The sequence below is a fragment of the Purpureocillium lilacinum genome (genome assembly GCF_023168085.1).
Source record: "Purpureocillium lilacinum CBS 284.36 DNA, scaffold_5, whole genome shotgun sequence".
Lineage (NCBI taxonomy): Eukaryota > Fungi > Ascomycota > Sordariomycetes > Hypocreales > Ophiocordycipitaceae > Purpureocillium > Purpureocillium lilacinum.
Genome location: NW_027072115.1, coordinates 1141331 through 1162661, shown reverse-complemented (window position 1 = coordinate 1162661; position 21331 = coordinate 1141331). Strand labels below are relative to the sequence as shown.

The window sequence follows — 21331 nt, the reverse complement described above, 5'->3', positions numbered from 1 at the left end:
CAACTCCAACCCTCAACTTCACGTCTTCCTCCTCCATCCCGCCTCTTCCTCTGACAACACCCAACGTCGCCGGACTACAACGACATCGCATCGTCTTGCGCCGGCTACCAACACAACCCGGCGCAATGGCGAGCTTCTCGCCCGAAGCGCACCACCGCCTCTCGGCAGCCGGCGCCGTCGTCGCGCAAGCCACGCCACCGGCGCCGCCGCCCAAGCCCGGCAGCCACGAGACGAGCCGCATGGGCACGCCGTCTAGTGGGCCGCCTCTGCCTCCTCCGCCGCCGTCATCGCAGCAGCAGCAGCAGCAGCAGCAGCAGCAGCAGGGACAGCAGGGACAGATGGCCGGGGGCGGGCAGCAGGGCTACGCGGCGGCGGCGGGGGGAGCGGACGACGGATTGTTGGGCGACGTGCCGTTCCCGCAGTCGGACGTCGGGCCAGACCCGGGGGATGGGTGGCTGCCGAGCATGCTGCAGGACAAGTCGTGAGGAACCCCCTCTCCGTGCCCAATTCTCTCTCGTCTTCAAACTAGGTGATCGCTGACCGCGTTGGACCACAACCACAGAACCCAGGACCTCGCCGCGCTGCTCGCCTCGCCCCAGCTCCTGAGTGGCCTCACCCACTCCCCCTCGACGGCACACCCCACGCTCGCCGCCTCCCACGCCGACCTCTCCCTCGCCCTCGCGCAAAACGCCCGCCTCGCGTCCCACCTGCAGATGCTCGCGTCGCACCTCGCGCGCCAGCGCTCCGCCACCCAGGCCCAGCTGCTGGCCACGCACGCGCTCGAGCGCCAGTGGCGCCAGCGCCAGTCCGACATGGACCACGCGCTCGCACCCTTTTCCCCCGCGAGCCTGTATCAGCGTCTCGCGCAGGGCGTGCAGGAGCAGGGCAACGTGTGCCTCGCCATGGAGGAGAGCTTCCTCGAAGGCGGCGGAGGCGGCGCGGATGGCGCTGGTGTGGGTGTGGGTGCGGGTGGTGGTGGTGATGCTGCGGGAGGGGGCCCGGCGTCGGAGCGCGAGGTGGCGGATTGGGTGCGCAGGTATAGGGAGGCGAGGGTCGAGTTTTATCTGCGGCAGGAGAGGAAGGAGAGGTGGGATGAGGGCCGCGTGGGAGGCTGGAGGTGATGCAGATGGGCGACCTGTGGCTCTGTTGAAGAAGCGACTACTAATGACGATACGAATGACCTCGATGGGATCAGACGCGACGAGTGTTTCTGGCACCCGAACAGGCATGACGCACGAGACGCTGGACAGGACGCAAGACGGCAGGATCAAGCCGCACCAACGATGAAACGAGGGCTTCGAGGGATCAATCATCCTCCGCCGGCAGTCCAAGTCTAGCTGCGGCATCAATAGATTCCAAGCATTGGGGGACGGATATCCTCCAGCTGTATATACATATATGACCTCCGCTACCTCGACAACTATGTGCTTCTTCGTGCTCGTCTCGTCTTTTTTCTCGTGCCATCGTTAAGAAATACTGCGCGCCGTGCCATGTGGGATATCTGGCGGCCTGTATGTGCTCAGAAACAACCGCGCCCCTCCACCCTGGTCGAGGCGCTCTCTTCCGTCTAAATAAACGTGTGGAAGGACAGCTGCGCGCCCGCAATGGGATGAACCCGACCCCCAGACCCGTCATCTTCAATAGTCACGACGCCGACACACACAGACTTGCACAAGCCTGGCTGGTCACTGTCACGCCTTTCGTTGGACGAGCCGGTCTTGTCTGGCCACTCGATGGGGCCTCATAGGATGCTAAAGGGGCTCTTCTTCATGTCGGGGCTCCTGGGGCTGATGGGGAGAGCGAAGAGGTCGTCCTCCCCGTCCCCAGGGCCAACATGCGGCGGCGGCAAGACACCCTTGACAGCTGCGTCGAGGGACACTGCCGCAGCGTGGCCGTTGCCGTTTCCGTTTCCGCGGGCTATGGCCGAGAAGGACGGGACGGCGACGTCGCCGGTCTGGGGCAACAGTGTGTGGGACATCACACCGGCGCCGGTAAACGTATTGGCTAGTAAGGCAGTCGTGGTTAGTTCGCGCACAACAAGACCCGCTCGGAAGTCGCCCTGATGAGGCGGTGGCACAAACCTGTCGGGCTAGGGACTAGGTCGGCAGCAGATGTGGCCAGCTTGAGGCCCTTGAGCTTGTCTCCCAACCGTCCCGGTACAGGTGATCGCGGAGACAGTGGCACCGTCGACGACGGCGGCGGCGAGGGGCGGAAGAAGTTGTCGACTATCCACTTCTTCTCGGCCAAGGCCATCTCGAGCCCGACGCTCTCCGCGTTGGCTCTGAGCTCGGCTTCCATCTCGCGTTCCAGCTCGGATAGGCGCTTCTTGGCCCACAAGGTGTGAAGCACGCCTCTGGCCCCGGCATCCGCGTCGAAGCCCTCCGGGAAGATGGCGGGGAGCGGTTTGACTACCAAGCTTGGTCGGCCGGGGCGGGCGATGGTGACGGCCGGCGGGATGGGAGCCTCCTGAGGCAGGAGGAAGTAGACGCGGCGACAGGCGCCGGTTACGTCCTGGTCGGTGTCACGGGCGGGCAGGACGGTCGACTTCCCGGGCCACGACACCTCCCAGGCGGCGGCCGAGTCCAGGGCCGGGCGGTCCAGCCGGTGCGGAGGGGTCGAGGCCGGGTCCGGGTCGGGTTTGGGGGCCGCGGCGGGTCGAGGGCTGCTATCGGGCCGGGCAACAGAGGCAGCAGAGGCAGCAGCGTCGCCAGGATGCCACTCGACCATGAGTATCTTGGTGCCCTGCTCGCTAAACTCAAATCTGGCAAGGTGAGACGCCGCCATCGCCTCGGCATCGGTGGGCGCTGCGTCCGCCGGCGGTGGCCGAGGAGGCTCCGACGAGGGATCCATGGTGGGCTGGCTGGCTGGCTGGCTTTTCGGCTGCCGCTCGGGGTAGCAGTGCGGGTAGCAGTGGCAGTCGCAGCAGCAGTTGCAGCAGCAGCGCGGCGGCGAGGGCGGGAGGGGGTGGGAATTCCTGCTCAGGGGTGAGATGGACGGCGAGGCATGGCGGCGCCAGCAAGGCGGGTGTGGGTTTCGCTGCGTCAAAGTTGGACTCGGTTGAATCACGTCAGACCGAGATTGTTGTGATAGGGGGAAGGTTTGCCTTCGACGAGGATGCGAATGTAGTGCCCCTCATCAGCTCCTCTGGGCTCTGGGCACGCACACACGCACGCACGCGCGGCGGCGGCGGCGGCGCGTGGGGGGGAAGGGAGGGAGGGATGCTTGATGACGGGACGCGGGCATGTAGAAGCACCGAGTCTTGAGCGACGGCGCCCCTTGTGATTGGAGAGCATGCGCCTGGGCGGGCGGAGTTTGGGGGGAACCCTGGCTTGGTGGTGGTGGTTGATTGATTGCTTCGGTCGTGGATTGACACGGAGTACTACGGGCAGAGCATTGCAACCAGGCAGCGGTGGTGGCCGTGCAGCTTGGGGATCGGTTTTTTTTTTTTTGCTTCTTCTTCGTGCGAGTTGCATGCACAAGGATGTACTCAAGGTCAGGTATACGCGTACAAACTGTGCGTGTAGAATGTACGGGTGTACTTTGTTTGTCCAGGACGCTGATGCGGGGCCGAGACGGAACATGCAGTAATAACCACACGCGCTCCTTCCTGTACGGACTTGGCCAAGAGCAGTCCGCAAGGTAAGGCAAGGAAGGCATCAAGGGCGGTCCTGAGCTGTCCTGAGCTAGCACTGACTTGGGCCTCTGAGGACTGCATGACCAGCATCATCGAAATGACCGTCTCCATCTCTCCCTTGGCCGCGTCGTGAGTGAGGCCGAGTCGCCAGCTTCAGGTCCATCTCGAAGCTACCTATCTCACCAGCCCATCACCTATTTTTGGATCGAAGCCTCCTTCCCTGCCTGAATGTACGTACCTTGCTACCGCCACGTCCCGCTGGATCCTTCTCTGCTGACATGAGGGACGGGAGGCAGGCAGGGTGACGCAGATTGTCTTTGAGCACGCAAGCCGCTTTGCTTCGGCGCACCTCCACCTACCACGGCCCCCGGTCCGGACCCCCCGTCAAGCTCAATCCGGCCGGTGGCTGCACGACAAGCTTGCTCGAAACATGTTCCCGCAGCTCGTCACGTGAGGACAACTTGATGCCCTCCTCGTCGACGACGCCCGAGATAAGGTGCCGGGAAGCCTTCCGCGTTGCGGGACCCCCGGGGGCGCAGGCTTTTGTCTTCCATCAATGCGATGCGACTCACCACCGCTGTGCGCCGTGAAAAGGTAAAAAAGGTTGCAGCATTATCGGCCGCGGCGGGCAGCCGAGTGGACCCGGCCCCGTCTGCGATGGCTCCTTGGAAGCGCCGAGCATGTCGCCGGATAGGCTTCGGCGGGCCGGGAGCAGGGCTGTAGATTGCGAAATTGGCGCCGCCTGGGCGTTGGGACAAGGCTGTTGTCCTGCGCGGCTTGTTGGTGTTGTTGCTGCTGCTGCTGCTGCTGCTGCCGATGTTGCTCTTGCGAACGAGCCGAGCGGCTCTGCCGTGCATCGGGCCATCAGATCGATTCGGCCCTACGCATGGAGGGTCTTGGTGGTCTGTGCCCTGCCCGGCCCGGGCTGGATGAAGCGTGGGCGTCGCGGCCATGGTGTAACCGCCCGGTACTCTATCCGTACTCCGTCCTCGTCCATGCATACCTCACCTAGCAGTATCTATTATGTATGACCCGTCGATAACAAGGCCGCGCCGCCGAGGTGATTCCATTCGCCCCGACAGCTTCCCGCGTGCGACCAAGAATCATTTACGTACTGTACGTGCGAGCAGTTGTCCCCAGCTGGGCGGCATGATGAACTCGGCCGAGCTGCAGCATGCAGGTCTTCTGACCCCGTCCCCCCAAGCACGCCTCCTCCAATTTACGTACGTAGATACATACTTGCGCACGTGTACAAGTGCTCGTAGGGCCGTCATTTCCGCACGGGCCATGCGGCGAGTATCTGATGTTGGCCCGTGTGTCCAGACGTGACCTGGGCGAGAATGTTGCGCATACTCGCATCTCGCCGCCCGCCCACGTACATGCGTAGCACGTACGTACACGCACACTTACATACATACGGGGACACGCTCGTGTCCGTCCTGCCTCGCATCTGACCTCGACCGGACCTCTCTCCCCTTGCAGGAAGCCTTGGGCATCAGATGAGCGGAGGGCCGAGCAGGCGCATGCGTAGGCACAGCCGCGAGACAATCAAGAGCCATGGGGCTCCGGCCAAGCGGCATCGCCCCGTCGGACGACGGCGTCATCTGCCTCGGGCCCCGGTCAAAGTGCGATACTACAGACAGATCGCGGGCCGTACATCGTACAACGCTCTGTGCAACACGTGCGAGCGCCCGGGTAAGTGGCGCCTCCATGCCACAAACCCTGAGTGACAGTTGCTTCCGCCACGAGGGGGAGCAAGCGTGGCATCTCGGCGTCTTCGGTGCATGTCGCTGCGGCGTCCTTGGCGTCATTTGCATATACTGCATCATATCGATGCGTGACAGCGACTTTGAGCCGGCCTCGACCGGGCCCTTCGGCTAGCACGCAGTCGTTGCAACCGCCGAGTCGGCGAGAATCCTTGTCCTCCCAGCAACACACATACAGATACTGTACATGAGAGTACAGTAGTGTGCAGTACACCGGCGGCGTGGCCTTGTCGAGAGTTGTTTCATCAAAGGCACCCGCGTGGTCACGCAGCATTTTAGGTTACGTTTCTCCTGAGCATCGCCGAGAGGGGGCCCAGCAGCGGTGGCATCAGCCAGATATCCGTCGTGAGCCTAAGTCGGCACCGCCGGTTGACCCGGAACACGATGCTGGGGAGATGGGCATCATACATCGCTTGTACCCAACTCGAAGCAGGCCGGTACTCACTCGTGCGGCACTTGCGCGTATCTCTCGGCTTCTTTGTCCACCCCAGCACCTGAGCTGAGGCAGCCAGGACGCAGTTGCCAGCTCGCAGCCTCGTGCTCCTTCCCGCACGTACCATACCTTACTGACCGGCCGGCGTCCACGTGAACGTGCGAGTACGTACGAGCATGCAAGCAAACGAGGAGAGGAGGCACGCGGGGTCGCGGTTCCTCCCCGCGGTGACCCATGCAGAGAACGGAAGGAGTGACCAAGGCGTCGTCGTGTCAGTTGAGGTTCGGGCAGGAGCGGGACAAGCTTGCTGCCATGTACTGTACTGTACCAGGGCCACCTCACTCACTCGCCCAAGTACGTGTCCCTTCGTACAGTGTGCTGTACGGTGAACCTTTGCAACGTGAAAGTTCGACGCCGGGCTCGACGAGGCAGGCGGGCGGACCCTGATTCCATCCAGGTTGTCGGCCCGGCTGACGCGACAGTGTGCGTACGACGTCGACGAGACGGGTCTCGTCAAGATGGACGCAGCGACCGGCGACCACCGACCGCCCAAAGTCTAATTCTTGAGGCCTCGTGGCCGCCGAGGAATGGTCAAGCGAGTGTGACTTGACCGACCGGGCCCAGCTTTCATCATACGAGCACGCCGTCTCGTGCTTTTGTCCTCGGCGCAGGGGGCATCTCGCCGCGGCTCACCGATGCCATGGATGTCATGGCAGTTGGCAGATGCGCCCGACGGCAGGGGCATGAATGTGAGAGCTCCCCTCGCGGCGCCGCGGCAAGCCTCCGAGGATAGCGAGAAACGGGGCCCCGTTTGTCCTCCGTCCTGGTACAGTACGTGTACGTACGGCACTCGACCCTATGTCGGCCCGGCAGGAGGTGGTTGAGCTGGGCAGGCGGCCAAGCCAAGCGGCAGATGCGACACGAGCAGGGCGTGCGTGCTTGGACTAGCTGTCACCGGGGAGCGGTCGAGCCGCAGCCCTCGCAGCCGCCGTCGGCAGTTTCGAGCCATGCCAGCGGCAGCGGCAGCCGTGCTTCGGCCGGGACATGGCGGTGGTGGCCATACGAGTTGATTGATGATGTCGATCTGCGAATGTGCCGACGTGCCCGTCCGTGTGCCGTCCGGCCGTCTCGCATGCGTTTAAGACGGGACGCGATGACAGCAGCTTGCGTCAAAGCAGACAAGGGAAGAGGTGGACGCCCGTCCGGTGGGTGTCGCGGATCGGCGTCGACGACACTCGGCGACAGAACGACCGGAGTAGCGCCGTGGTGTGGCTTCCCGCGTTTGCGTTTGCCTTTGCGTTTGTGCGTGCGTGCGTGCAGGCCCCCCTTCCCCTCGCTGCCCTGCTGCAACCGCCTCCATTTTAGCTACTGGTACCGTGTCATGTCTCGCAGTTCGACTGCGCCGCAGTCGATCACCGTTTGCAATGGCCGTCTTGCGGCCGATGGGAGCGGCGACGCGAGTACGAGCGCAGCCCGAGGGCCACGGCCACCATCTTTAATTTTTCAGGCCGGCGCTGTGGTCTGGACTCTGGACCACCTGTGGCTCAAGCTTGCCTGTGCCTGCCAAGCTTCTCCCCGCCATTTGAGAGTGCGACATTGGGGGGAATGATTCGACAGTTGAAGTGCCGGGAGACAACTCAGTCAGGGCGGCGCGCTGAAACGCAACGTGCAAAGCGTTGTTCTGTTTGGGCCGCTTCCCCGGCCGTTGATGCTGCCGCAACTGTCGCCGAGCTCACTTTGGCATCTGCCATCTTCCTCGTATCGACGCGCTGGCACTGCAGTCCCGGGACACGTCTCAACGGCCGTGTCTAGCGGGCAACGATGATGCGGCCGAGACAGCCGCAGGAACAGCGCCCCCCGTGATGGTACGTCGTGTCTTGGATGCTTGGACGGTGTTTTGGGGGTCAGGTGCGATTGACCACTGAGGCGCGACGATCGCGATACGGTGATGCAATAACGCCGGGCGGCCGGTAACCTAACGTTTGGGAATCCTTCCGTCGGTTACGGACGCGAAACTGGACTGTGCAGGGCAGTAACAAACCGACTGTACGGCACAGTTGCGCGCCGTACGGGCATCTCACCGCGGCCCCCTTTCGGCTAAATCCCAGGTCCTCGTGGCCAGCCATCAGCAGCCATGCTCTGGCCAAGCCGGGGATCTGGCATCGTGTGGAGGCTGCGGCGGCCCTACTGTGCGGGCCGCCCATTGCGTGGGTTCGCCGCCGGGGGCGTCGACGATGGAGATGGAGCGTGGCAGAAGACTGGGGCCTGGGCTTGCGCCCTCGTCTGGGGTCGGCTCCAGACCCGGAAACGCCGTGTGCGTGGTGAGAGCGTCGTGTGGTCGACGGGATGACTGGCTGTCTGGATGGCCGGGGCGGCAGAGAGTTGGGCCTGGCCTGTCAGGGTCAGGCAAGGCGCCCCCTCCCTGTGAGGTGAGGGTGAGGCCAGGCCGTGGCTGGCTGCAGAACCGCGGCGACGAACGACGAAGCACACGATAGCCTGATGGCGCTGGTCTGCTTTGGGAGATTCCGCAAATGAGGCCGAGCCCAATCTTTTTGGGGTGGGAGCATGGCAACAGTGCGGCCCCACCGCCCGCACCGTGACTATCTCGGGGCGACTGGCACCCTGCGCTGCCCGTTGCGTCGCCAAGGGGAGACGGGGGAGAGTCTGCAGCACCCACCTGCCCACTGGACCGACCCGTGGGGGGACGCGGTACCTGCGCGGGCGCGGGGCGAGAGCGCGCGGCGCCAGGTACCCCGGCCCGACGACGCCGCCGCTGTCAGGCAGGTGGCCACTGAAGAGTGGCTTCGCCCACCGGGTCCCGGGACGACCTCGGGCGCTGAAACCCGAGCCGAACGCTTTCAATGGGGCGCCGCGCCCCCCCTGTCCTCCCATCCCCTCCCCTCCCTGCCGCCGCAGTTCCTCTGCCTCGACAGTGGGCATCCCCGGGGCAGGCACTGGCGCAATCGCAATCGCAGACGTCTGGAGGAGCCCTCCAGGCTGTACCCCAGTGGGCCGCCCCCAGAGTCGCAGGCCCCGTCCGCCCGTCCCCTTGGCCCCCCCTCCTGCTCCGCGCGGTGGCAGCCCAGCCAGCCCACGCAGCGCAGGCGCCCCCCCCCCCCCCCCCCGGGGGTCGAACTTTTGCGGCGACACCTCCCGCCCGCCCGCCGCCCGTCACCGTCACCACGGACTGGCGCACAGTGGGCTGCAGTGGACACAGTGGAAAAGGCACATTCTTGGTCCCCTCTCCACTATTACGCCGGCGAAACGGCCGTTTCGACGAACCAGCGTCGCCGTTGCCACAAGAGCGCTGCGCTGCCCATCCGCTCTCCATTCCCGTCCTCCGCCGCCTCCCTTCCCTGCCCAGGTTTCTGCTTGGTCCTCCCATTCCCATCCATCCCCCATCCATCCACGCATCCATCCATCCATCCGTCTCTCTCCATCCCATCCCGCCGTGGTGGCTCGTTTCCCCCCAATCCGACCGTCCATCCACCAACAATTCCTTCTCGCCGCCTGCCCTCTCTCGGATCGCCTGCCCTCGACGTCGTTCCTGTTTGTCCTCCGCCAACGGCAATCTGCGCCCTGACTCCTCCTCACACGACCGTCTGGCTCCCCTTGGCCCTCCTCATCCGGCGCCCGCGACCGACAGACGACGCCGCCAACCACGTCCCGCCCTCCCCGTCGCCTCCTCATCGTCCAGCGGCATCACTGTCGCAGCCTCTCAGCGCTCACCACGACCCTGCAAAGACGCTCCGCAGCGACTGCACAATCGCGCTGCTCCCTGCGACACCCGGCGGCGATAATCAGTCGATCCGTCTTGCACCGTTACATTAACGGGCGCCGTCTTGACTCAAAGCGATACGAGGCCATCGCCCACGAGACCGACCACCTGCGCCTATCTCGATCCGCCTCACGGCGCATCTGGCGTTCGACCTCATTTCGATCGGCCTCGACCGCCTCCCGAAACCCTCCGTCTACATCTCGCCATGTTCAGCCTGCTTTGTTCGCCCAGCGCCGGTCAATAGAGACGCTTCTTCCCGGGGCTGCCGCCCGTCGACGATAGCAGGATAGCTACTCTACTTGTCACTCGCTCCCCTTTCCTTTATCTCCCTCTCCCACCTCGCCAACCATGGCTGAACATCGCCCCGCCACCGCCATGGACCCTCCTCACATCACCGAGTTCGCTTCGGAGCGGTACTTCGAAAAGCTCAGCCAGCTCAATGCGAGCCAGCAGCAGCAACATCATCACCACCATGAGCCGACAGAAGGCTCCGCCGCCTCCGTTTCGTCCTCGACCTTCATTCTGCCGTTGCGTGAATCGAAGCACGCCGAAGCCGACGTTTCCAGACTGGTCGAGTCGAAACGGGACAAGAGCCGTTTCTTTAGCATAAGGCGCAGAGTCACCAACCTGCACACGAAAGCGCACAGCCTCGAGTCTGAGCCCGTCGCTCTCCCACAGACCAGGGCATCGACTGAGTCGACGCGAAAAAGGTTTGAACCGGCCTTACAGCCCAGCCAGCCTGCTTAACATCGTTGCTAACGTCTTGACCAGTGCCCCCCTCGATCAACTTTTCCTTGCGTTGCCGAATGAACTCCAGGTTCAGATAATATCAACCCTACCCTTGACTGACGTTCTCAACCTCCGACTCGCCTCGAAATCATGGCACGCCTTAATCACACTGAACGAAGCCCCGATTGTACGGCACCACCTCGACAATCACATCCCTGCGTACGCTCTCCGCCTCTATCCTATATCCGACAACAGCGAAATCACCTTCCACTATCTTTGCAGCCTTTGGCATCGACTGCACGTTGCTGCCAAATTAGCGTACCTCATGTGCGAATGGATCACCAAGGACATTTTCCTTCGCCAAACAGAATCACAGCGAGCGGCCTTCGCTCCACAACACGAACGAATGCGCCGACGCCTCATACCTCTGCTTTTCACCGTCTTCCATTTTTTCGAGACGTACCGAAAGCTCCACCTGAAGCACCTCGCCGAACATGGCGGGCAGGGCTTACAGCGGGAGCCATACACCATCAACCCGATCGAGAAAGAGATCATGGGCATGTACGACGACCGAACTCTGTTGAGAGTTCACGAAGTTTTCCCCTTGGTCATTTCTTCCTTTTGCCGCCGACTGCGTCCGCCGACGTATGTCGGTAGGGTCGAGCGGTCCATCCGAGGTTACCTACGAGAACGCCCTTCCGACGATGTCCATGTGGCTATCCTGTGCATCGGCGGTCTGCGGCAGGTGGAAAGACTGTGGGAGATCAAGGGCTATAACAGCCGCCGAGCCGCCGTTGATACATGGTATCACGGGCTCACCAAGGACCACGGTGCCGACGCGCCTTCCAAGTCACGTCTCGGCCTGAAAGGCTTCGGACGGAAAAAGTCGACGAGCGGCGACCGACCAGGCGGCCGTTTCTCCTTCAGTGAAGGGTCCAGCAAGGTTCGGAGTCCGACAGGCTCAATCGACGCTACCAACGCCGGCGGCTATTTCGATCCAAACTGGGTATTCAACACAAGCCTGTCAGCTGACGTGCCCATGGCACAGCTTGGCAAGGACAAGGCCCAGGGCCTCCTCAACGATTTGCCGGTCCTCCAGCAGATCTGGCTGACCACTGCCGAGGCCACCATTCTCGATCGTGGCATCGTCTCGAGGACGCAGGACATTAAGCGCAACCAGCAGGTCATGCTCGACCTTATCCGCGAGGACGGCATCGACGAGGAAGATGAGTGGTGGTACGGGCGAAGCATACCGGAATCTGTCCGGCCACCTGCATCAGCCACGGACGAAGATGCCGACTAAGGCCCGAGCTGCAGCTCCCACAGGGTGGGCGTCGCACAGAACCCCGCGGCGTCCCACCGTTCCTTTTCACCTTTTCTTTACTATGTTGGAAAGAGTACGTTTGAGCATTTACAAGGCGTTGGCATGTAGCAATGGGGTTACTTGGGAACAAAGGTCCCGGCGAGCGACAGACATGAAGATGGGTCATGCGGGCTCAGACTACCTTGTTTTTTTATTTGTTTTTTCTTTCGAGGCCACATTCACGACGGGCATCTGGAGAAACGGCGCCATAGATACCGCTTTCTCGCTTTCGCCACCCTTTTTTTTACGTGCCTTGCGCCGACGATAGCGGTCTTGCGGGCGGACGTCAGGCAATGTGCTGTTGCAGCACATAGGAGAATAGAAACTGTACCCGAATCCTGAATACGGCACAGTGTGATGGGGAAGTACGCATGTTGCTCGCTCCGAGAGTGAACGTTGCAGCCATGATCAAGGCTTTGGAGGGGTGTTGTCGGCAGCTCCACCCATCGACTCGGTACACGTCTCATGTGGACATGGTCTCGTGATGCACAAGTAATATTGCTGTAACTCAAACAAACAGAAGCCTGATGCCTCAACTCCCCGCGCGCTCATAAGTTGATATTCGTGCTTGGGAATAAACCGCAACTGACCTTTTTGTCGCTCATCTGTCCCGAAAGTATGCGCCATGGCCCGCCCCAAAACACCAGAAAAACAGACAGCAGATGCGAAGATAGACTTAACGAGTACGGCGAGATAAGGACAATGTGCAACGCCAGAACAAGTAGCAATTACGGAGTATTCTTCATCAAAATGGTGGGGGTATCAAAAAGACAGGCAAAGGGGCCGAAGGAGAGGTGGCTCCGTCTCGAGCCGAGAGCAGCTCATCCACCGTGGCGGCCCATAACGGCCTCGGCATCCTGAAGATCCCGCTCGGTGAGCCCATAGTCCATATTGAGGAAGCTTTGTTCCCCGTAAGACGAAGCGAACGAGTTCATCTCGCCGAGCTGCTGTTCTTGGAGCTGCGACCGGCTCTGGTTGGCCCCTCCTTGTGACTGTCGGGCCACTGGTTGCTGCGGTGGGCCTTGTCGTTGGCCACGGCCAGCTCCCATGTTACGTTGCTGAGAAACCCTGGCCACTGCGGAGCCGAAGGGCGCTTGCGCCGCCATGTTTTGTCGATACTGCGGATGGCTGTCCATGGGTTTAACCCCGTGAGACATGTTGGCGTTGGTGCGTTGGGGGGCTGTCGTCTGAGGCGGCTGGGGTGATTGCTGTTGATATTGCTGCTGCTGCTGCTGCTGCTGCTGCTGCTGCTGTTGCCGCCGGTGTTCCTGGCGCTGCTGTTCCTGGCGCTGTTGTTGAGCAAAGACCATTTGTGGCGACATGCCCGAATGAGCTTGTAGCCCGTAGAAAGTCGTGGTTGCATCTCTTCTCTGTGGGGACGAGGTGGCCTGCATGGGAGGGTGAGCACGACGATCGACTCCCGTCAGAGTAGGTGAAGCGTTTGGCTGCTGCGAGCCAAATTGCTGTTGTTGCGTCTGTTGGTGCTGCTGCTGGTGTTGATGTCGATGCTGTTGAGGGCTGCCCCGAACCGTCCCTTCTCTCCGGGTGGACAAGCTATCGTGTACGGAGTCTTGGGAATCGAAGCTCCTAGATGTTGGCTGCGTCGTTGTTTCGCTGACGAAGCTCTGGGACACAGCTTGGGAGCGCCTCGTGTCTTGTTCCGTGCTTTGCGCGGCTCCCGTGACGTGCCCGGGGTTTGTATCTTTCGTCACGCGTCGTCTCTTGGCCTTGGGTGCCTTCTGTCGCCTGCCTGCTGTCTCATCTTGGTGAGCAGCCTCCTCAGTCGACACTTGATCGCTGCTCTCTGCTGCCCGCGCCCGCTTCTTTGTCTCCGTTGTGCGGCCATTTTGATGGGGTGCTTTTGAAAGAACAGGAGGCCGGGTATGCTGTCCGTGTGGCTGGCTCGGGCTCTGGGAGCTGGGGACAAATGGCACAGCAGCCCTGGTGCTAGACTGGCTTGGCAACGATGCGCCGTTGTTCAAAGCAAGGTTCCTCGGAGGTGAGCCTGAACCAAGGCCGCCGGCGGGCAAAGCGGCGACGCTCTGACCAGCGTTGAATGTTGGCGGCGCTGTGTTGGGGGATTGGTGGGCCGGGGCGGGCGGTTCCGAGCCTTGCTGATCGGGGGTTTCCTGCGGAGCATCTGGCTTGCTCTTGGGACGATTCTTGGACCCCTTGGGCCTGCCTCTCTTCCTCCCACCAGGAGTGCTAATGATGCTCGAATCCGGGTTGGGGTTGCTGGCCGGCACATCTGGCGCGGATGCTTCCGTCTCGGTGGCTGCGGGCTGAAGCGGCTCCAATGCCGCGGCTGCTGCAGGAGTATTAGACGTAGCGTCGCCGATTTCGTCACGATCGCCTACTGCCGTGGGCTGTGAAACGCCTGCACTCTGGAGCGTTGCCGGGCGAGACTTCTTGATGCCCTTGTCCTTGCGAGCCTTCGAGCTTTTGCTACCCTTGGGCCGACCCCGAGGCCTCTTGCCAGGAGCTGTGCCAGATGGAACGACGTTGCCCCAATTCGGTGCATCAGGCGCAGACGACCGGGGTGGGAGCTGTAGCGGCGGCGCGATTGAACCAGGGTTTTCGACGTGAGGGAAGATTTCGGAAAGCCAGCCCACGAGGAGCGAGCCGGGTCCGTTCTTAGTCGCACTCTGGGGGAATACGCCGTCCGCGGGAGGCGGAGCGCCAGGAATGCCGCCAAAGTATGCCAGGGCCTTGCATAGCTGATCCACCACCAGCAGGGGATGCAGCGTTCGAAGCAGTGTAAGTAGCCGCGCCTGTTCTGACTTGGCCTCTTGAGGCGGCGGGCCGGCGAGGGGAGGCTGCTGGTGTTGTCGCGGCGTCCCGGCTGGCGGCTGTGAGGCGAGCCTGGATGCGGGAGTGTCCGGGCCGTCGGTATGCCAGGCGGCTCGTGAGCGCTTGGGTGGTTGCCAGCCTCCTTGACTCGCCTGCCTTGCTTGCGCTGCGGTCCTCTCGCTGGTTCGTCTGGCGGCAGCGTCCGGATCTTCGGACATGGTGCCGGATACACCAATGTGCATGACGGAGAAGTTGCCGCTGTCTTTCTTGGCGATGTGCTGGATCCTGCTGGGTATCGGATTCTTGACCCGACCGTCGACATGGATGCGAATAGAGTTGGAGACATCTGTGCAGTCATCTTTGTTAGAGCTTGCAGCGCGTGTGTGAAGCCTCCCTTCACCTTGGGGTGACGAGGACGAGGGCATGCGCGCTTCACCAACCTTGTATGGGCGTCTTGCTCTTGCGCCTAGGACCAGGAGCCATCACGCGGGCCAGGGCGGGAGCAGGGACAATCACTTGAGTCAGGGTTGGAGCTTGAGCAGATGGGCTCTTGTCGACTTGAGCAGCTGGGACCGTCGCCGTAGTCGTCTCCGCGGTTTGTGGCCCCGGGGACGCATCCTCGGCAGCGCCATTGCCATTGGCGGTCTGCTCGCCTTCTGTTGCCTCGTCGATCTCGTGTTGTCGAGTCATCTGTGAAGCCGTAGCTACAGAGGCTGCTGAGGGAGGGCATCTATCAGTTCATGGATGATGCGACGGATGACATGACGGGCAGACAAACGGGCAGCCGGAGACATGGCGTCCAAAGAGATCCCAGGCTCGGCTCAAGACGAGCAGCTGGTAGCTCGTGACATTCCCACTCCCTGGTTCGAGCAAGAGGCTGAAGATTCGACCGCGGGCAGGTGGCCTGTCCTTGTATCAGAGTCGAGGATGGCTCGTCGCGGCCCGTATCAGCTCGCAATGGGTCTCATGCCGCGGAGAGCTGCCGAGTCGACAGAGACGGACAGCGAAGGGATATAGGTGCACTGTGGCAGGGCCGACGATGATCGGAGGAAGCGTGGTGTTGTACGTCGGAAGAGAAGTCCGGCCAGCCTCGTTGCCAGTGGCTTGTTGCGCCAGGGGAGGCCATGGCATTCCCGGCCAGTGGGAGCGAGGTGGTGGTCGCCGCACCGGACCTCACCTATCCAGGTCGTTGGGAGACGGGCAGGCATGTCACAGGGCAGGCGGTGCTGTCATACCTGCAGCTGGCGGGGGGAAACCCCACTGGGCGCAGGCGCTGGACGAGGGACCCCGACGGTCACGGGGCCGAGCCGGAGCTGGCGTTGCGGCTGGAGCTTGGGGATCCGAAGTGCATCGAGGCCGCTGTGAGGGGCTGCGCGCCGGGCTGCTGGGTGGTGGATGGACGCTGCAGGAAGGCTGTGGGCGCCCTGTGGTGCAGCCAACCTACCTACAGGCACGGGCATGGACGGGAGGGCAGTGGGCGGCAACCATCGCTGGAGCCCCTGGCGCGTTGCGCAAGCCAGCCTGAGATGATGGAGGCCATTGGCTCCCGGAGACGAGGAGGGGGCAAGTGGGGAAGAGCATCCTGGATGGGACGGGATGGAAGCACCAAAACACCCGCCCGGGCGCCTTGCAGCAGTCAAACACCCACTAAACTGGCATCCGGAGGCGCTGCTGTGCTCCAATTCCTAGTGGAGTTGAGGAACCGGGCAGCTGGACTTGGAGGCGTCTGGTCCAGCTCCCCACCTGCAACTGGAACCTGTTGCTGCTGACTGGAGGAGCTGCCCTGCCGGTCCATCCAAGAGTGACGCCAGCCAGACCACACCTCACCTCCAGCTGCACCGCACCCTCATCAGCATCCTCATCAGCCTCGTCGCACCAGACCGTCGGCCGCACACGCAGCGGCGCCCGCTCTCTCCTCCCGCATCCTTCCCTCGCCTGATGCTCTCTGAGCGCCCGCCGCCATGTCGACAAAGTACGCGCTGGTGTCGCTGCCGCTCAACGCCTTCGACTCGAGCGACAGAAGCGATGCCATCTCGTCGCTGAGCGCCACCATCTCCTCCGACAATGGCGCTGTCACGCCCTTTGGTATCCCCGACTTTAAGATAGGAACTCTTGATGCTCTCGTTCAGCAGGCCGATGAGCTGGCTAAGCTCGAAGCTTCGTGCCAGGCCGTCGTGGCCAAGGTCGGCGATTCACTGCGACAGGTGCTCAACAACGACGAGGAGCGCCTCGCTTCGTACAAGATGGTCAACGATAGTCGGTGCCCCTCTCTTCCCGTTCTCGCGTCTTCCGCCGCGCGCCGCATCACGAACATGGGCTGACTCGTGTGCGCCACCCAATGCAGAACCGACGGACCAGTACCTCCGCAGCTTCACCTGGAACAAGATCCGGTACCGCGCCGATAAGCCCTTGAGCGAGCTCATTGACACCCTGCAAAAGGTTGCTTGGCCCCGCGCACTTATACCGCTCAGCTACAGCAAGCAAGCGTGCTGACAATACCCTCAGGAGCTCGTCAACGTGGACAACGACGTCAAGACCAAGTTCAACCAGTATAACACGGTCAAGACGAACCTCGCAGCCCTCCAACGCCGTCAGACGTGAGCGCAAGCCTCTGATATGCTTGACACCGTTCCTTGGCTGACGAGCCCCTTTTGGGCTGCATGCAGTGGAAATCTCGCCACCAAGTCGCTCACGCCCATTGTCGACCCGAAGCTCCTGATCCAAGACTCCGAGTACATAGAGACGCATCTCATCGCCGTGCCCACCAACGTCAAGAAAGAGTTCCTCAAGACGTACGAAACGCTATCGCCCATGGTAGTGCCCCGCTCTGCCGTCGAGATCGATCACGACGACGAGTTTACCCTCTTCGCCGCGGCGACATTTAAGAAGCACAGCGCCGACTTCATCCACAAGTGCAGAGAGCAAAAGTGGACGCCGCGTCAGTACACATACGTCGAGGGTGGCCGGGAAGAGGAGCAGCGCGAGCTTGACAAGGTGACCAACGAGGAGCGCAAGGTGTGCGGCGAGGCTCTGCGGATGGGACGCACCGGATGGAGCGAGAGCGTCATGGTTTGGATCCACGTCCTCACGTTGAGAGTCTTTGTCGAGGCCGTGCTGCGCTACGGCTTGCCACTCGATTACGTGACGGCCCTGATCAAGGTACGTGTCATGTCACCAACGCGCCCAGGCCCGTAAGAGCGCGAGCGACAGCTGACATGAGCAACGCACGCAGACGACGCCAAAGCTGGCGCCCAAGGTCAAGACGGCCCTAGACTCGAGCTACTCGTATCTCGGCGGCAACGCGTTTGGGCGCGACAAGCGTGGCAGGGTCACCAAGGACGATGCGGCTATGAGCTCGGAGATGGCGGCGGCCGGGCTGGGAACGGGAGAAGGGCACGAGTACACGGCATTCGTCTACTACGAGTTGGAGTTTCCCTAGCGGGCTGTGTGGCGGCAGGGACGCCGGCCGACACGGCTCGACAGACATACATTGCATTGCGCTGGACGACCTGTATTCTACCTGTTGTCGAGGCGCGGCCCAGGCGACACAACGACTGCGTTTCAGGGTGGCTATCGCCGAGTCTATTGAAGATGGAAGTAAAATGGCACCGCTATTGGAGTATACTGCATTGTCTGGACGACGGTGGTATGTAAACCGATGCTCCCTTTTATATATGCGCCTCGGGCCCCTTTTGTCTCTCGCTTTCCCCTCACGTCCTAGCATAAAGGCAACTCTGACTCTAAGGGATGGTGATGTAGCCCTTGTCGGCGAGCCACTGGGTAATCTGGGCGACGCACTCTTCAACAGAGTTCTCGTGGGTCTTGATGGTGATTTCCGGGTTGAGGGGCTCCTCATAAGGGGCGGAGATGCCGGTGAACTCCTTGATCTCGCCGGCGCGAGCCTTCTTGTAGAGGCCTTTGGGGTCGCGCTGCTCGGCGACCTCGAGGGGCACGTCGACAAAGACCTCGACAAAGGGGATGGGCTCGTCGTCGGAGCCCTGGGGCGCGGCGTCGTGGAGCTTGCGGGCGAGGTCGCGGTCCGCGCGGTAGGGGGAGATGAAGGAGGTGATTGCGACGGTGGAGGCGTCGGCGAAGAGGCGGGCGACCTCGCCGATGCGGCGGATGTTCTCGTTGCGGTCGGCCTCGGAGAAGCCCAGGTCCTTGTTGAGGCCGAAGCGGACGTTGTCGCCGTCGAGGCGGTAGGCGGCGCGGCCGAGGTGCAGGAGGTGCTGCTCCAGGGCGGTGGCGACGGTGGACTTGCCCGACGCGGAGAGGCCCGTCAGCCAGATGGTGAGGCCGCGCTGGCCGCGGAGCTGGTTGCGCTCGCGGCGCGAGAGGGAGGGGTGCCAGGTGATGTTGCTGCGTGATGAGAGAGTCAGCGACGCAAGGCGACGGTGCGGAAGCAACAGAGATGTGTGTGTGTCTTTGCTTTGTTTTCGTCTTTATCCCTCTTATTCCTTTGCAATTGCAAGGCTACAGAGAGTGCAACCAAAAAAGGAAGACGCAAAAAGTGAGGCCGGTCGCGATGCGGCGGGCGGGATGTACGGGCGCGGGGCATGGGGATTATTGGGGGGATGGAGGGGCAATCGAATGGAGGGGCGCAAGGTTCGGATCGCGGGGGGAGGGTTGGCTCATCCGCCAGGGGAGTAAACTCACGTCGCCATTGTGGAAGATGTCTAGGGAGAGGAGCGGCCGTCAATTGGGAGGGATGGAGAGGAGGAAAGAGTGTGAAGGAGAGACGGACGAGGAATGAAGTGCGGTGCTATGTAAGGTACGTGGTCACAGAGGCAACGTCACGGCCAGTCGCCGACAACGACGACGACGACGGTCCGACGAAGCGACATTTTTTGTCCCGCTACCGACTCAGTCTCGCTTCTGTCGCTACTCTACTGGACATTGCCGTCCTCCACAGGGGCCGTCCGACCCTCTGCCGGATGCACCTACCTCCCAAAGTTACGCGGTAAATCGGGGCAGGGAAGCCCACATGATGGCGCGCCCTCGCGGGAAAGTGCATCGCAAATTTGCCCATGGCGTCAGCGGGCAGAGCTCGTCATCGCAGCGACGGACGAGTAAGATGGCGGCGCGATGGCGACAGCCCGGGAGGCGGCGATGGCGACAGCCCGAGGGCGGGTCCGCTAGCGGCGCAGTGGGCAGCGGGCAGCGGCAGCACTGCCCGCCAGCCAAGGGGGTTCCAGGGCCTTTCCGCCTGCACTGGAGGTGCCTGATCTCCGGGCATCCATGGATGGCCCCGTCTGCTACTACCCGCTCACCCTTTCGTCGCAGACCGTTTGCCGTGCACATGTGTAGATCTTGTAACCGTGATTTGAACTACGTATGCCGCTGCTGATGCTACTGCGCAGCACTATAGCGTACTGCTCTGTGTAAATGCTCGCAAAAGAAAGAGAGCCGCATACATGGATGGGCGTGCCGCCCAGGTCTAGCACTTATAGTCCGTCGCAGGCCAGTCCTGCATCTCCCTCCGGTGGCCCCTCCACCGTCCCGCCGTGGCCCCGACTGCCACCGCCCGCCTCGGCCTCCCGTCTATCTGGCACACCGGCCTCAGCGAGCACCACCGTCTATCTGGGACCCAAATCAGCTCCGGGGTCCCGGCGGCCCGGGATGTCTGACGTCGTTTGTTAGGGCCGTCGTCGTTGTAGTCGTCTAAAAGTCTATACTGTGCATCTAAGCAGTGGAAGAAGCCATCTGTGGCCTAGTGAATTCGCGGCATCATCTGCAGGCAGGCACGCCACAAGTCAGTCACCAGTAGTTCTCGGCGGGATCCAAGCAGAGCCTAGACAAAACTCACAGCAGCGTACTTGGGCGACACGTAGAGCGCCTCCGCCTCGGTCAGCACCGTCGGCTTCTCGCCCGGCTCGGCCAGCAGCTCGATGTGGCCCTTGACCCACGCCTTGCGGCCCTCGACTTTCGTCGTCTCGGCGCGCAGCACCAGGAAGCTGCCCGCCGGCGCCGGCTTGCGGTAGTTGATGTTGAGGAAGGCCGTCACGCCGATGTTGTGCGGCAGCGCCCCGAAGCAGCACCACGCCAGCCCCTCGTCCAGCATCGTCGCCAGGAAGCCGCCGTGGATGATGCCCGGGTGCCCGCACAGGTTGTCGCCCACGTACACGACCGACACGAACGACTTGCCCCCGGCCTCGGTCCAGCAGAAGGCCGGCACGGGCACCTTGCCCGGCCCGACCAGCGCCCCGCCCGTGAGGCTGCGCCCGCTGTACTGCGCCGGCATCTTCATGTGCGGCCGCGACTCGGTCAGCTCCGGCCGCGACCGCAGCTCCACCACCAGCGGGTGGCTGTTGATCGTCTCTTCGACTCGTCGCGCCTCGTCGTCCACCTCGCTCGCGTTGAACCGCAGCAGGCTCTCCTCGTCGGAGTAGAACCCGAGCCCGTGCGCCGTCAGCGCCTTCCACGCCGCTGCCGCTCCGATGGCGCTGAACGCCGCGCCGACGGCCGCGTACGTCGCCGCCTTGCGGAACAGACTTCCGGCTCCGTTTGGTTGCCCTGTGGAAACAATACTTGTTAGCCTGCACAAACCCCTTGCGCGACGGGAGCGTAACGGGCGCCCCCCGTCTCACCCCGTCTCACGCACCTGCTGACGCCGCCTCTCCGGACGCCGAGTATGCCCGCCGCTGAGGCCGCAGCGGCGCCGTCTCGAGACGACCCGTCCAGTGCCCCGGTTTGCACCGCGACACTGTGTTTGCTTGCTGCGCCAGGCGGCGGCCCGCGCGCTCAAACTGTCGGCCGAACATTGGTCGCTGTGTGTGATGGCGCTTTCTGTGGTATGCGGTGGTCTGCTCGCACTCGCCCCGGTCGTATGTGCCTCGTC

The 21331-nt window shown here is 62.6% G+C and overlaps 6 protein-coding genes across 6 annotated transcripts; 3 read left to right on the top strand and 3 right to left on the bottom strand.

The window, feature by feature from the left end:
• Window positions 1-125: 125 nt before the first annotated feature.
• PLICBS_006953 (uncharacterized protein) lies at window positions 126-1121 on the top strand (the record flags this gene model as incomplete). Its single annotated transcript, XM_018320341.2, has 2 exons — window positions 126-481; window positions 563-1121. 2 exons carry the CDS (start codon window positions 126-128, stop codon window positions 1119-1121), a joined length of 915 nt encoding a protein of 304 aa, XP_018180238.2.
• Window positions 1122-1741: 620 nt separating this feature from the next.
• On the bottom strand, window positions 1742-2850 carry PLICBS_006952 (uncharacterized protein; the record flags this gene model as incomplete). The annotated part of the gene is made up of 2 exons (XM_018320340.2): window positions 1742-2004; window positions 2082-2850. 2 exons carry the CDS (start codon window positions 2848-2850, stop codon window positions 1742-1744), a joined length of 1032 nt encoding a protein of 343 aa, XP_018180237.1.
• Window positions 2851-9959: 7109 nt separating this feature from the next.
• Window positions 9960-11643, top strand: PLICBS_006951 (uncharacterized protein; the record flags this gene model as incomplete). Its single annotated transcript, XM_018320339.2, has 2 exons — window positions 9960-10321; window positions 10383-11643. 2 exons carry the CDS (start codon window positions 9960-9962, stop codon window positions 11641-11643), a joined length of 1623 nt encoding a protein of 540 aa, XP_018180236.1.
• An 881-nt stretch (window positions 11644-12524) lies between these two features.
• PLICBS_006950 (uncharacterized protein) lies at window positions 12525-15183 on the bottom strand (the record flags this gene model as incomplete). Its single annotated transcript, XM_018320338.2, has 2 exons — window positions 12525-14839; window positions 14934-15183. The coding sequence occupies 2 exons, from the start codon at window positions 15181-15183 to the stop codon at window positions 12525-12527; spliced, it is 2565 nt and encodes an 854-aa protein (XP_018180235.2).
• Window positions 15184-16454: 1271 nt separating this feature from the next.
• PLICBS_006949 (vacuolar ATP synthase subunit C) lies at window positions 16455-17932 on the top strand (the record flags this gene model as incomplete). The annotated part of the gene is made up of 5 exons (XM_018320337.1): window positions 16455-16749; window positions 16838-16932; window positions 16999-17090; window positions 17160-17652; window positions 17726-17932. The coding sequence occupies 5 exons, from the start codon at window positions 16455-16457 to the stop codon at window positions 17930-17932; spliced, it is 1182 nt and encodes a 393-aa protein (XP_018180234.1).
• A 301-nt stretch (window positions 17933-18233) lies between these two features.
• On the bottom strand, window positions 18234-21254 carry PLICBS_006948 (adenylyl-sulfate kinase; the record flags this gene model as incomplete). Its single annotated transcript, XM_018320336.2, has 3 exons — window positions 18234-18852; window positions 20310-21006; window positions 21095-21254. The coding sequence occupies 3 exons, from the start codon at window positions 21252-21254 to the stop codon at window positions 18234-18236; spliced, it is 1476 nt and encodes a 491-aa protein (XP_018180233.1).
• Window positions 21255-21331: the final 77 nt, after the last annotated feature.